This window comes from Thamnophis sirtalis, unplaced genomic scaffold (genome assembly GCF_051295495.1).
Source record: "Thamnophis sirtalis isolate CommonGarterSnake01/CBP01778 unplaced genomic scaffold, rThaSir2_p1.2 scaffold_2, whole genome shotgun sequence".
NCBI lineage: Eukaryota > Metazoa > Chordata > Lepidosauria > Squamata > Natricidae > Thamnophis > Thamnophis sirtalis.
Window position 1 is genome coordinate 29936948 of NW_028261382.1, and position 14176 is coordinate 29951123.

The 14176-nt window shown below is 44.8% G+C and overlaps 1 protein-coding gene across 1 annotated transcript in view; it reads left to right on the forward strand.

Moving 5' to 3' along the window:
• Positions 1-14176, forward strand: part of CDK5RAP2 (CDK5 regulatory subunit associated protein 2) — a 97037-nt gene that overhangs the window by 33000 nt on the left and 49861 nt on the right. The window contains exons 16-18 of the mRNA XM_087704645.1: positions 3215-3342; positions 5368-5486; positions 7544-7672. Of these exons, the coding sequence (XP_087560771.1) occupies positions 3215-3342; positions 5368-5486; positions 7544-7672 (376 nt within the window). The remainder of the gene's footprint in view (positions 1-3214; positions 3343-5367; positions 5487-7543; positions 7673-14176) is intronic.

The window sequence follows — 14176 nt, forward strand, 5'->3', positions numbered from 1 at the left end:
GGAAGAAGAGAAGGAGGAGAAGGGGAAGAGGGAGGTAGAGGGAGGAGAGAAGGAGAAGGGGAGGAGGAGGTGAAAGAGGAAGAGGAGGAAAAGGAGAAGGAGGAAGAGGAGGAGAACAGGAAAAGAGGAAGAGGAGGAGGAGGATAAGGGGAAGGGGAAGAGGAGGGAGAGGAGAAAGGGAGGAGGAAAAGGAAAAGGGGAAGAGGAGAAGGAGAAGAAGGGGAAGAGGGAGGTAGAGGAGGAGAGAAGAGGAAGGGTAGGAGGAGGAGAACGAAGAGAAGGAGGAAGAGGAGGAGGGCAGAGACATACCTTTTGCCTTCAGTGTTGTTGAGGTCACTGAATGAAAATCATAACGGTCCTCAATGTGGTCCTGAGCTTAAGGGGGGGCAGCAGTTCAGAGATTCCTTCTTGGTCCTTTGCGGAGGACGGGAGGTGCCTCAAGGGGGGGACTAAATCTTGGATCCAGCTTCCCCCCCCCCCCAAGCATCCCTCCTGCCAAGTACTGAATCCCAGCTGTGTCACCTTTAATCAAGTAATGCCCTTCATTAAGGAAATGAAGGTGCAGCCTTCTGGCATTTATGCATTTATTCCTTTTCCAAGCAGGGCTTAATTCTGAGATCTGCCTTCCCTCCTCCCTCCTGATTTTTTCCTTCCTTCTTCCTCCCCCCTTTCCTTCCTTCCTCCCTCCCTCCCTCCCTCCCTTCCTTCCTTCCTTCCTTCCTCCCCCCCTTTTATCTCTTTCCTTCCTTTCATACCTTCTCTCCCTATTTTTCCTTCCTTCCTTCCTCCCTCCCTCCCTCCCTCCTTCCCTTCCCCATTTATATCTTTCCTTCCTTTCATACTTTCTATTTCCACCCCCTCTCCTCTGCCTATTTTTCCTTCCTTCCTTCCTTCCTTCCTTCCTTCCTTCCTTCCTTCCTTCCTTCCTTCCTTCCTTCCTTCCTTCCTTCCCCCTCCCTCCCCATTTTCCCTCCCTCCCTATTCCTTCCCTTCTCCCCCTCCCTTCCTTCCCCTTCTATCTCTCTCCTTCCTTTTATACCTTCTACCTCCCTCCCTCCCTCCCTCCCTCTCGCTCCCTATTTTCCTCCCTCCCTCCCTCCTTTTCCTTCAAACAACCATTGGCTCCTTTCAAAAATAAAGAGGTGAGGAAGGTTATTTCATGAGGAATCAGGGAGCCGACTTTGAAAAATTGCCTTTGTGTTTTTTGTTTGTTTTTGAACGGAGCATTTAATAGTATTAAAAAGTCCTATCCTTTAGTTCCCCTCCCTCCCTCCCTCCTTCCTTCCTTCCTTCCTTCCTTCCTTCCTTCCTTCCTTCCTTCCTTCCTTCCTTCCTTCCTTCCTTCCTTCCTTCCTTCTTTTTTAAATCTTCCCTGGATGAAGGAACTTTAGTTGAAAGGCATCCAGGTTGCTGTTGTCTGTTTTGTTTCCCCATTGTGTCTGAAGAAGGGCTGGCCAAACCCTTCAGCTTTTCATGTCTCCTTTGCTTGAAACATTGTTCAGAGGTTTGCCTACCAGCCTAAATTTCTCACTGCAATTTGCAAATCCGCCTTCCAAGGCGAGGTGAACAAATTCTCATGCAGCTGCAAAGCTTATTTGGTACACAGGCAGTCCTCGACATATGTCGGCTCATTGAAGTGACCGAAGTTACAACAGCACTGAAAAAAAAAGAGGGACCGATTTTCACACGCCTGTTGTAACATCACGTGATCAAAATCTGTCCACGTGCAACTGGCATGTATCCATGCCGGTTGCGGTGCCTCAGGGTCATGGGGTCACCGTTAATAAACTTCCCATCCAGCTTCCGGCGAGCAGATTCACTTAATGACTGGATGATTCGCTTAATAGTGGCATTCTGCTTAACAGCCGTGGGGGAGAAAATGCTGTAAAATGGGATAAAACGCAGCAAGGCCTGATAGAGACTTCAGGGTTATAGGTACGAAGACGTGGCGTCTTGGCAGTAGTGAAATTCAAATTTTCTTACTACCGGTTCTGTGGGTGTGGCTTTGTGGCTGTGACGTGGCTTTGTGGGCGTGGCAGGGGAAGGATACTGTAAAATCTCCATTTCCTCCCTACTCCAGGGAAAGGATATTGTAAAATCTCAATTTCCTCCCTACTCCAGGGAAAGGATATTGTAAAATCTCAATTTCCTCCCCACTCCAGGGAAAGGATACTGCAAAATCTCCATTTCCTCCCTACTCCAGGGAAAGGATATTGTAAAATCTCAATTTCCACCCCACTCCAGGGAAAGGATACTGCAAAATCTCCATTTCCTCCCTACTCCAGGGAAAGGATACTGCAAAATCTCCATTTCCACCCCACTCCAGGGGAAGGATACTGTAAAATCTTCATTTCCTCCCTACTCCAGGGGAAGAGTACTGCAAAATCCCTATTCCCACCCTACTCCAGGGGAAGGATACTGCAAAATCCCCATTCCCACCTCACTCTGGGGCCAGCCAGAGGTGGCATTTGCTGTTTCTCCGAACTACTCAAAATTTCCGCTACCGGTTCTCCAGAACTTGTCACAAACTGCTGGATTTCATCCCTGCGTCTCTGGAGTGGAGCCTTCAGTGCCAAGTCCCTCTACTGCCCCCATGAAAATCATACCCCACCCCCACCCCCTCCAGTTAAATACGCCTTGGGTGAGGGTTTGTTTTAAATGGAAAAAAACTCTTTATCAAAATCGGAGTGGAAGTGAGATTCCCCATCGCCTGAAATCACCTAAAAATGTGACGCGCGAACCGGGTGGGTGGGGCTACATTTGGAGTATAAGACCCACCCAGATTTTCACCCTCTTTTTTGTGTGTGTGGGGGGGAAGAGACATCTTATACTCCAAAAGATACGTTAGACCTCTCCGAAGGTTTTAGACATTCCAGACAAGTTTGTGTCGTGTTTTTTTCTTGCTGGGGGAAAGTTTGAAGTTCAAGGATGCCATGGAAAGTTTGAAAGATGACACCACCATTGGGGACAAGCGACGCTTTTTGTTTTTAACTTTTATTTTGATCTTCTCTAAAGATCTGTTTATCCTGTCCTTTCAAGAGGCTTTTAAAAGCGGCTTCATTTTTTCTCCTTTGGAAGGAGATCTTTTATGTCTGAACAAAAGACTCCAGAGGTCCAGAGCACAGTTCCCCCCCCCCCCCCCAAAAAAAATGTTTCATGAGCTTGGCTCTCCTTTGGTCTTCGGTTAAAAATTCTTCTTTTTCTTTTAAATTAGCATAAATAATCTGCAGGAGGAGCTAAACACTATCTTGGCCCTGCGGAAGCAACTGGAAGAAGGTATCTTGGAGACCTGGAATTTGCGGAGAACATTGGAAGAGCAAATCCGGGATAACAGGAAGGATGGTGAGCAGAATAGATGGCAAAATAACCCTTGCTCTCCGGAGAGTATAGATAGGTTCAAAGAGAAAGGACTACATAGGACTACCAGTCTTCAGGGCTTGGTAGCATCCATTCTCACATTCATGGCCTCCATCTTAGGTAGCATCCATTCTCACATTCATGGTTCTATCTTAGGTAGCATCCATTCTCACATTAATGGCTCCATCTTAGGTATCATCCATTCTCACATTAATGGCTCCATCTTAGGTATCATCCATTCTCACATTAATGGCTCCATCTTAGGTAGCATCCATTCTCACATTCATGGTTCTATCTTAGGGTAACATCTATTCTCACATTAATGGCTCCATCTTAGGTATCATCCATTCTCACATTAATGGCTCCATCTTAGGTATCATCCATTCTCACATTAATGGCTCCATCTTAGGTAGCATCCATTCTCACATTAATGGCTCCATCTTAGGTAGCATCCATTCTCACATTAATGGCTCCATCTTAGGTATCATCCATTCTCACATTAATGGCTCCATCTTAGGTAGCATCCATTCTCACATTAATGGCTCCATCTTAGGTAGCATCCATTCTCACATTAATGGCTCCATCTTAGGTATCATCCATTCTCACATTAATGGCTCCATCTTAGGTAACATCCATTCTCACATTCATGGCTCCATCTTAGGTAGCATCCATTCTCACATTCATGGTTCTATCTTAGGGTAACATCTATTCTCACATTCATGGCTCCATCTTAGGTAGCATCCATTCTCACATTAATGGCTCCATCTTAGGTATCATCCATTCTCACATTAATGGCTCCATCTTAGGTAACATCCATTCTCACATTCATGGCTCCATCTTAGGTAGCATCCATTCTCACATTCATGGTTCTATCTTAGGGTAACATCTATTCTCACATTCATGGCTCCATCTTAGGTAGCCATGAATGGCTACCTTAGGAGTAAACGCCGAAGGTACATGGCGAGCTGTTATCTTCCCACCAAAGGTGGTCCCTATTTTTCTACTTGCATTTTTATGTGCTTTCGAAGTGCTAGGTTGGCAGAAGCTGGGACAAGTAATGGGTGCTCACTCTGTTACACGGTGCTAGGGATTCGAACCGCCGAACTGCCGACCTTTCTGATCGACAAGCTTAGCAGCCATTGAGCCACTTAGCCACTGCGTCCTCTCAGATAAATAGATAGACAGATATAGGCAGATAGATGGATAGACAGATGATAGATAAATAGGTGGATGGAATGGTGGGTGGGTGGATGGTTGGATAGAAATAGACAGATAGATGGATGGATGGATAGGTGGGTGGGTGGGTGGATAGAAATAGGAAGGATGGATGGGTGGATGGGTGGATAGAAATAGACGGATGGATGGATGGGTGGGTGAATGGGTGGATGGGTGGATAGAAATAGACAGATAGATGGATGGGGGGGGGTGAGTGGGTGGATGGGTGGATAGAAATAGATGGATGGATGGGTGGATAGTAATAGCCAGATAGATGGATGGATGGGTGGGTGGATGGGTGGATGGGTGGATAGAAATAGACGGATGGATGGATGGATAGGTGGGTGGGTGGGTGGGTGGATAGAAATAGACGGATGGATGGGTGGATGGGTGGATAGAAATAGACGGATGGGTGGATAGAAATAGACAGATAGATGGATGGATGGATGGAGATAGACAGACAGTCAGAAACAAACAGACAGAAAAAGATAGACAGTTAGACGTAAACAGATAGAAGTAGTTCTTGATCACATGACCTGGGACAGTACAACTCATAAATACATAACAGTTGCCAAGCATCTGAATTTTGATCATGTGACCACGAGGATGCTGCGACAGTTGTAAATTGAAACCAGGTGATAAGTCACTTTTTTTAGTGCCATTATAACTTGACTAATGGAACGTTTGTAAGCCAAAGGGCTCTCTGTAGTATATTCCACCTCGTAGTGTGTAGATTCCGAAATAAATGCTAGGTGTCCTCTCCCCCCCCCCCCCCCAATCCTTTTTTTTCCCTAGAAGACACCCTTATATCTTGGAGCAATCAGACGTCGTACATGAGTATTTGCTTACGGGACCAGGATTATCGCTTGGACTGCCCAGTAGACCAGCTGTCTATGGAAGAGCTTAAAAAGAAGGTATTTGGCTTCCCTCTTCTATATCCATCTCTACCAGAAAGCTCATTAACATCACTGTTCTGACCCCCCTCCATCCAGTGATTAACGCCGACACTGGCTTACTGTTAGCCACGCTTTATTCACAGCAATTACAATCCTGTTGGCTGAAAGCCCAAACACAACTCACAGGCAAGACATTGGCCAGACTCTCACGGACAAGAGATACAATACGAACAAGAGCTTCTCCAGCTTGTTATGAACGGTTGTGTCCTGCAAAAGGACTCCTCCCAAAGTCTCTTCTTATATACTCTCTTGGGAGGAGCCAAGCCACAACCACCTGAGCTTGATTATCTCTTATGAGTCTGTCTTCGTAACTGCTGCCTCCGTTTCTCCACCCTTCGTTGCCTGGTGTCAGGGATAAACTTCCTTTGATCTTCCCCACTGCTCCATGCCTCAGGCACCTCCTGGTGGCCAACCAGCCTCTCTGGTCCCTGCTCTGAGTCTGAAACCTGCCTAGCGTCCTCCACATCTTCCATAGCTGACTCATAGGGTTCCTCGCTATCAGAGTCCATCGGCAGTTCCAATGGCTCCTGCCAGGCCACAACACATCACTATGTCTTACTTTTGGAGTAGCCATTTCTGGGGCCGCATTATGAGTGCGGGTCTATGACAATTTGCCACAGCCAACTTACCAGGGCCAACTCTCTTTAGTCAACTTGCTATGCCCAACTTGCCATGTTCGACTCGCTGTGGGGCAACTCACCAGGGTGAACTCGCCACAGCCAACTTGCTTTCGGCCAACTTGCCGCGTCCGACTCGCTTGAGATAACTCACCATGGCCAACTCAACTACAGCCAACTTGCTATGGCCAACTGGCCACGTCCAACTCGCAGTGAGACAACTCACCATGGCCAACTTGCTGCAGGCAATTCATCACAGGACAAGAGTTACCAAGAAATAGCAGAACGAAATCATTAAAGGAAGGGTGTAAAAAAAAAAAAGAGACAGAATGAAATGTAAATGACAAAAATTAAAATGATTTTTTAATTTTATTTTGAATAATTAAACTGAATGGTTAAATTGTCCTGTGACGAATTGTCCCACGGTGAGTGAGTTGGCCATGATGAGTTGCCCTAGGCCATGTTGAGTTGGTTGTGGCAAGTTGGCCATGATGAGTTGGCCGTTTCAGTTGGCCATGGTGAGTTGGCCATAGTGAGTTGGCTGTAGTGGGTTGACTATGGTGAGTTGGCCATGATGAGTTGACCCTGGCAAGTTGACTATGATGAGTTGACCGTGGTGAGTTGGCCATGATGAGTTGACCATGACAAGTTGGCCATGGCGAGTTGGCCCTGGCAAGTTGTCCCATTCCTGTGGGTGTTGCTTTATGCCTACAAGGAAATCACAAAGAATCCAGATGTGGGAGATATCTAGAGTGGCAAATCTTAAATCACCTTCAGGAACCAACCGCCCAGTTCTGCAAGACTTGAGAGGGATCACAAGGAGCATCAGATTCTAGATTCTAGAAGAGCCCAAACACGGAGTCTATCTCATCTTTGCTTTGAATGGGAATTAAGTGTCCCAACTTCTTAGACTCTGCACGAAAGGAGTAATCTACCTAATTGGTAACTAGCTTGTTAACCCACCATTTGTAGGTAGGTACCTCAGGTAGCCCTTTTCCAACATTTTTTAAAACTGCGGGCAAAATGCTAAAAAAAAGTTCCGACGATCAGCTGTGACAATCAGCATTGCTTTTTTGTGTGTGTGTGAAGTCCATCCGCTTTTGTGTGAGTCAGTGGTGCACCTCTTACGTCATTTTTGTATAAAGTGTGACCGTTGGTTTTTGAGCTCTCTGAGAGCTCTGAGTTCCCTGCTTGTTGCCCACCCGGTCACATGACCACCAAGCCATGCCCATCCAGCCACATGACCACCAGCCCACAGAACCGGTAGGGAAAAATTTTTGAATTTCACCCCTGGCTTTTTGGGCATGGACCATCCATTCAAACGTAAACGTAAGGAACTTTTTTGGAAGGATGTAAGAGTTCCCACGGTCTTCCAGAGCTTCTCTTCATTGGTTTCAGTTTGTCGAGGTCCTTGGAGTGGTGAAGGAAATGCACTGGGTCATCCAAGAACTGAAAAAGAAGCCGTTTGATTTCTCCACGTCAGATCCTTCGGGAAACGAGAAGCAGAAATCTTTAGACACAAGCGAGGTGAGATTTGGGTTTCTCCGCCCCCCCCCCCCGTTTTATTTGTTCTATTTATATTATTTTCTATTTCCATCAAACCATGTGATCTGGGTACAGTTATTTGAACAGTCATAATCCACGTATTTGTTGTTGTTATTCATAACAATAATATTAATAATATCTGTATATAATAGTATAACAACAATATGGACTGGGCCGAAATGGACAAACTAACAAAAGAAATCCAGGGAGAAGAAGAAACAGAATATTACCAGATATGGGATAAATAGTATAAGTGGATAGAGGAAAGAAACAAGGATCAATGAAGGAAGTCAATAAAGCCCAAAAATAGTAGTTAAGGAGAATTAATACACACACACACACACACACGTGTTGCATTTGTGCTGATAAATAAATAAAGGGAGACTAGTATAGATCTATTTCAAGCTATTTAGCTCTCATCAGCTAGCCATACCCTTACTGGGATTAGAACCAGTAAGGGTATGGCTAGCTGATGAGAGCTAAATAGCTTGAAATAGATCTATACTAGTCTCCCTTTATTTATTTATCAGCACAAATACAACACAAATGTAACAAAGGCAACAGTAAAAATATTGGGTTCTGTCTGGATGGTCTCTTTGTGACGAGCCGGTAGACAGAGAAAGGAATAGGCCTCCTCCCATATTTGGGCATACCAGGGGTTGTGACACTAAATAAATAAATAAATAAATAAATAAATACACTACATACCATATACATACATACATACATACATACATATGCACTCAATAGAGCTTAAATTTACTAGAGGTAATCACCCAATATAGCAGACAGATGAGTAAAATAAGAGGGTTTAAAAATGGTGAAATGCAAATGAAATATACTGGAAGGGAAATAACCTAGGGAGAATTGTAATTGCTATTAGAAAGAACAGGAACTTCCTGTTCGTACTGTATAGTGTAAATGTAGTGTGCATCTAAGTGTGTGTGTATTTTGTATGTTTGTAAATAAATAAATGAAATATTTAAAAACCAACAATAATACATAACATCATCATCTTTACATTCTCTCCACATTAACATCTTCTCTTTTTACGTCTCCTCCTTTCTAACTTCTATTCTATTGTCTAGCCATTGATTAAGTACATCACAAGTCAAAAAATATTCAGTTTCTTGTTTATCTTTAAGAATAAGTGTTAGTCTTTGTCAATTTCTGCGCATTCTAGCATTTTCTTAATTACATTCTCATCTCATGGAGTCTCAGATTTCTTCCATTGTTCTGCAGATACAATTCTGGCAACAGTTTAGTATATGTAAAACCAAGATATATAGTCTTTTTATCATATTTTCTGGTAGGATGCTCAGCAAAAAAATGTCTCTTGTTTGAAGTCTGTGTGTTGCTTTATCATTTTTTTCCAGCCAAGTATGTATTTTCATCTTTTTAGCTTTTGGGCAGGTCCACCACATATGATAGTATGGACCCGATGGTTGATTACACTTCCAACATTTAGCAGATCTATCTTTATATGCAAAATGGGTTTCTTGATCCTCCTAAAACTAACACTGAAATTGCTTAAGGTTTGACAGACAACTTTGACAACAGATCGAGATTGTGTGACCGGAGACTTCTTCAGAAGTCAACTGGGACCCCTAAGAGAAATAGGCAGCAGTTTTCTGAAATTCAACTTTGGAAAATTCCCGCCGGCTTTTAGAAAAGGAAACTGTGGATAATCCAGAAGCAAAAATGTATCCCTTTTTGGAGGGAATTAGTGGAGATCAATAAGGGAGGCAGTGGCTCAGTGGCTAAGACGCTGAGCTTGTCGATCAGAAAGGTCGGCAGTTTAGCGGTTTGAAACCCTAGCGCCATGTAATGGAGTGAGCTCCCATGACTTGTCCCAGCTTCTGCCAACCTAGCAGTTCGAAAGCAGGTAAAAAAATGCAAGTAGAAAAATAGGAACCACCTTTGGTGGGAAGGGAACAGCGTTCCGTGCGCCTTTGGCGTTGAGTCATGCCGGCCACATGACCACGGAGACGTCTTCGGACAGCTCTGGCTCTTCGGCTTTGAAGTGGAGATGAGCAACGCCCCCTAGAGTCCGGAACGACTAGCACAGATGTGTGAGGGGAACCTTTTACCTTAGTGGAGATCAACTGTAAAGTTAAGCATAAGTGCTAAAGCTAAGCCTTGATTGTGAAGAATCATGGCTCCTATCAAAGTTAATTTTGGTTTTGATAGCTTTTAGGGTGTGTACAAGCCAGGATAAGGCTTTTAAAGTAAAGGCCAGAATAGGGCTTAATCCAGTGCGCACACTTTCTTTGGATTTGGGAAGTTCTTTTTTTAATTGAAAAGTTTTAATAAATTTTACAAATATTTCCCCTTCCCTCCCTCTACCCCCACTCTACCCCCCTCCAACCCTCCCTCCCCCCAACTTCCCAGAGCAAATACAGGGTATAAACATTTAACAATCATGCACTAACATAAGCTAACTAACTATAGCATCCTCCCTCTTTCTTGTACTTTAACTCCCCTTTTATTAAGCTAACTTTAGATAAGTTATAACATTCCTTGTTCATTCATAAGCTCATTGAGATTTCTTAGTCCGATATTTATTTTGAATGTAGTCAATCCATCTTCTCCATTCCAGCTTGTATTTCTCATCTGAATGGTCCTTCAAATATGCTGAGATTTTGGCCATCTCTCCTAAGTTTACTACTTTTAATGTCCATTCTTGAATAGTAGGCAATTCTTCCTTCTTCCAGTACTGCGTCACCAACAATCTGGGAGATTCTTGAAAGCTTCAGAAGAAAGTCCAGCAGCTACCAGTGAAGAATCACAGAATAACAGTTGGAAGGGATCTTGGAGGTCTTCTAGTCCAACCTCCCTGTTCAAGCAGGAGATCCTATATCAGTCCAGACAAATGGCTTCCTAATCTTTTCATAAAACCCTCCTGTGATGGAGCAGCCACAATTTCTAGAGGCAAGCCGTTCCACTGGTTAATTATTCTCCCTGTTACGAATTTTCTCCTTTGTTCCAAGTTGCTTCTCACTTTGATTCACAGAGTTGGAAGGGGCCTTGTAGGTCATCTAGTCCAACCCCCTGCCCAAGCAGGAGACCCTACACCATTTCTGACAGATGGGAGTCCAATCTCTTCTTGGAAGCCTCCAGGGATGAACCTCCCACAACTTCTGAAGGCAACTTCTGTTCCATGGGTTGATTGTTCCCTCTGTCAGGAAATTTCTCCTTATTTCTAGGTTGAATTCACAGAGTTGGAAGGGGTCTTGCAGGTCATCTAGTCCAACCCCCTTCCGCCCAAGCAGGAGACCCTACCCCATTTCTGACAGATGGCAGCCCAGGCTCTTCTTGAAAGCTTCCAGGGATGAAGCTCACGTAGTCGCAAATGTTTAACCATGCAGCAAGGCTCAACGATTTGTGATGCCCAGTTAATCCATTGGAAGCATACAGATTGCCATTTTTTTATTTTTTTAGAAGAGCACAAGTTGGGTCATTTTTTTTCTGGATCAAAAACCAATGACATTTTCCATCTTGAGTGCTTAAATCGGACTTCTGACTCAAAGAGCTGGAAAATGGAATGCTTGCAGACCCTGACTTTTGTGAGAGTGTGTGTGTGTGTGTGTGAGAGAGAGAGAGAGAGAGAGAAAGGAGATGGAGAGGGAGAGAGGAGAGAGAGAGAAAGAGGAGAGAGAGGAGATAGAAGAAAGAGACAGAGGGAAAGAGAGCAAGGAAAGAGAGAGGGATAAAAAGAAAGGAGAGAGAAGAAAGAGAGAGAGAGAGAGACTGATTCCAGCAAATGCAGGGCATAAAACAGCTGGACCATGGGCGCAGGCCAGATGAACTTGTGCTGGCTCTGGGTGTAGCCTCGTCTGTCTCTTGGTACCCTGGGCATTAAGGAGGCTGCCAGTTGATGGGGAAACAGAGGGAGGCACCTGGCCTGGGGGGGAAGGAATGTGTGCCCTCACCCATTATTTTCCTATTTTCCTTATGGAACATTTCCTGGGATCCAAGAAGCGCTGCAGGGAATTCTCTCTGTGGGGTCATCTAGTTATAACTAGAGGAGGGGGACATCTTATTTTCCAAAGCACCGGAGGGCAGGACGAGAAACAATGGATGGAAACTAATCAAGAAGAGAAGCAACCTGGAATTAAGGAGACACTTCCTAACAGCAAGGACAATTAACCCGTGGAACAGCTTGCCACCAGAAGTTGTGGGTACTTCATCACTGGAGGCTTTCAAGAAGAGACTGGACAGCCATTTGTCTGAAATGGTATAGGATCTCCTGCTTGAGCAAGGGGTTGGACCAGATGACCTCCAAGGCCCCGTCCAACTCTGTTATTCTGTATAATTCTGTATTCTTCTAGCTATCAACCCAGCATTTCACAGCCTTTGAAGTCCAGTGGCATCAAAAGTTCAAATCAAAGGATGCTTAAAGCAGGACTGTCTCTTATGTCATTTGTGAGCCATTCTCTTGGTTGGGTAGAAATGTTGGCTCATCACTTGAACTCTGAGATAGGGTAGGAGATTCTGGATTTCCATGATTTCCGGGTGGAGTGGTGCCTAAAAGGATTTGTATTCTCATCCCAATAAGCATCTTGGCTCCATTTGGTGAGCTGTAGCTGCTGGAGGCCATTCAGGAACCAACGTTGTGGCCCTTTGATCTAGGTTTAGTCCATGGAGAGTTGAAAGCATAGGAAGATGTACTTCAGGACCTTGGACAGTATTCTGGAGTTGATGCAACCCATCCCACTCAGATCTCCAACCTTGGCGACTTTTAACATCTGTGGACTTCAACTCCCATGCTGGCTGGGGAATTCTGGGAGTTGAAGTCCAAAAGTCGTAAAGTCACCAAGGTTGGATACCCCTGGATGAAAGTTTCCCGAAGGTGTTAGCAGTTGGTCCATCCATCCCAACCAGGTCCTTCTTGAAGCTATCGGATGCTGAGGGACACAGAGGCTTTGAGAACTTGTAGGACCTCACTCTATGTTGTTGTTAGTTGCGAAGTCTTGTCCAACCCATCGTGACCCCATGGACAACTTCTCTCCAGACTTTCCTGTCCTCTACCATCCTCTGGAGTCCATTTAAACTCATACTGATTGCTTCAGTGACTCCATCCAGCCACCTCCTTATCTCTGCCGTCTCTTTCTTCTTCTTTTGCCCTCTATCCTTCCCAGCATGAGGCTCTTCTCCAGTGAGTCCTTCCTTCTCATTAGGTGGCCAAAGTCTTTGAGTTTCCTCTTCGGGATCTGGCCTCCTAAAGAGCAGCCAGGGTTGATCTCCTCTAGGACTGACCGGTTGGATGGCCTTGCAGTCCAAGGGACTCGCAGGAGTCTTCTCCAGCATCAGAGTCCAAAGGCCTCCATTCTTTGGCACTCAGCCTTCCTTAGGGTCCAACCTCCACAGCCATCCATTGCAACTGGGAAAACCGTAGTTTTAACTATACGCACTTTTGTTGGCATGGTGATGTCTCTGCTTTTTAGCAACCAGGATCAGCATGGATCTCTGAACAATTCCCATCCATAGCTTTCACTCCTACCTCTCTGGAATAATAAACAACAAATCCATCTTCTACACACCAGAGTTGTGTAGATTTTTGTAGGTGGCTGTCATTTTCTCCAACCTCTGGGTATTATTTCTCCCAACAGTTCAAAACTCAAGAGCGATCCAATTTATTTTCAGAAATTGCTCTGGATGTTTTACCTCCAAGCAAGAGTATTTGAGTAGACAAGGTTGACTTTGAACAAAGCAGAAACGTGTTTCTCACAGCTTTAACTGATATTTTTGTGCGAGAGGGGGGAAAAACATTATTTTTGAGCAAGTCCAGTTTGTAGTATTTCGGTACAAAGGCCTCCATTCTTTGGCGCTTAGCCTTCTTTATGGTCCAACTTTCACAGCCATCCATTGCAACTTGGAAAAGTACAGCCTTGACTCATAGCCTCACTCTATATATCATGTTTATTAATTCTGCAGAAAAGAAAAACCAGTGCATTTAGTCTTGCATCTTCCTCGATCTCGAGTCTTACCACCTGGATTAAATTAGAACTCGGACACTGAATTGGCACAGAGCTCGGATAAGGGGGCTCGCCCTTACATTGTGTTGGCCCTCAACCAAAACCTCTTCATATCCTTCATCATTAGGAATGTGTTTTTCCATCAACGGGGGCCAAGCTCAGCTGGTTTCTCTGCTTTTTTGAAACCTGCTGATCCCACACTCTCCTCTTCCGCTGCCCCAGCTTTCTAAAAAGAGTGCAAGGTAGCAATACTTTTAACCCCTTGCTCAAAGTCCTTCTAAACTTCCTTCTCCTCGGAGACATACAACACCTGGAGCAATTTTTGCTCTCCCAAGAACGAAAAGCTGTGCTTTTTCTCTTGTCCTCCGAACATCTGCTTATAAACCGGCAGCTCTTAGTGCTGAGTCCGTCCTCTGGGGGCCTTCCAGTTGGCTGCGAAACGCGGCGCATCAGCACTTCGTCGGGGAGAAGCACCTTCTCAAGGTTTTTGGCCACCAGGGTCATTTGA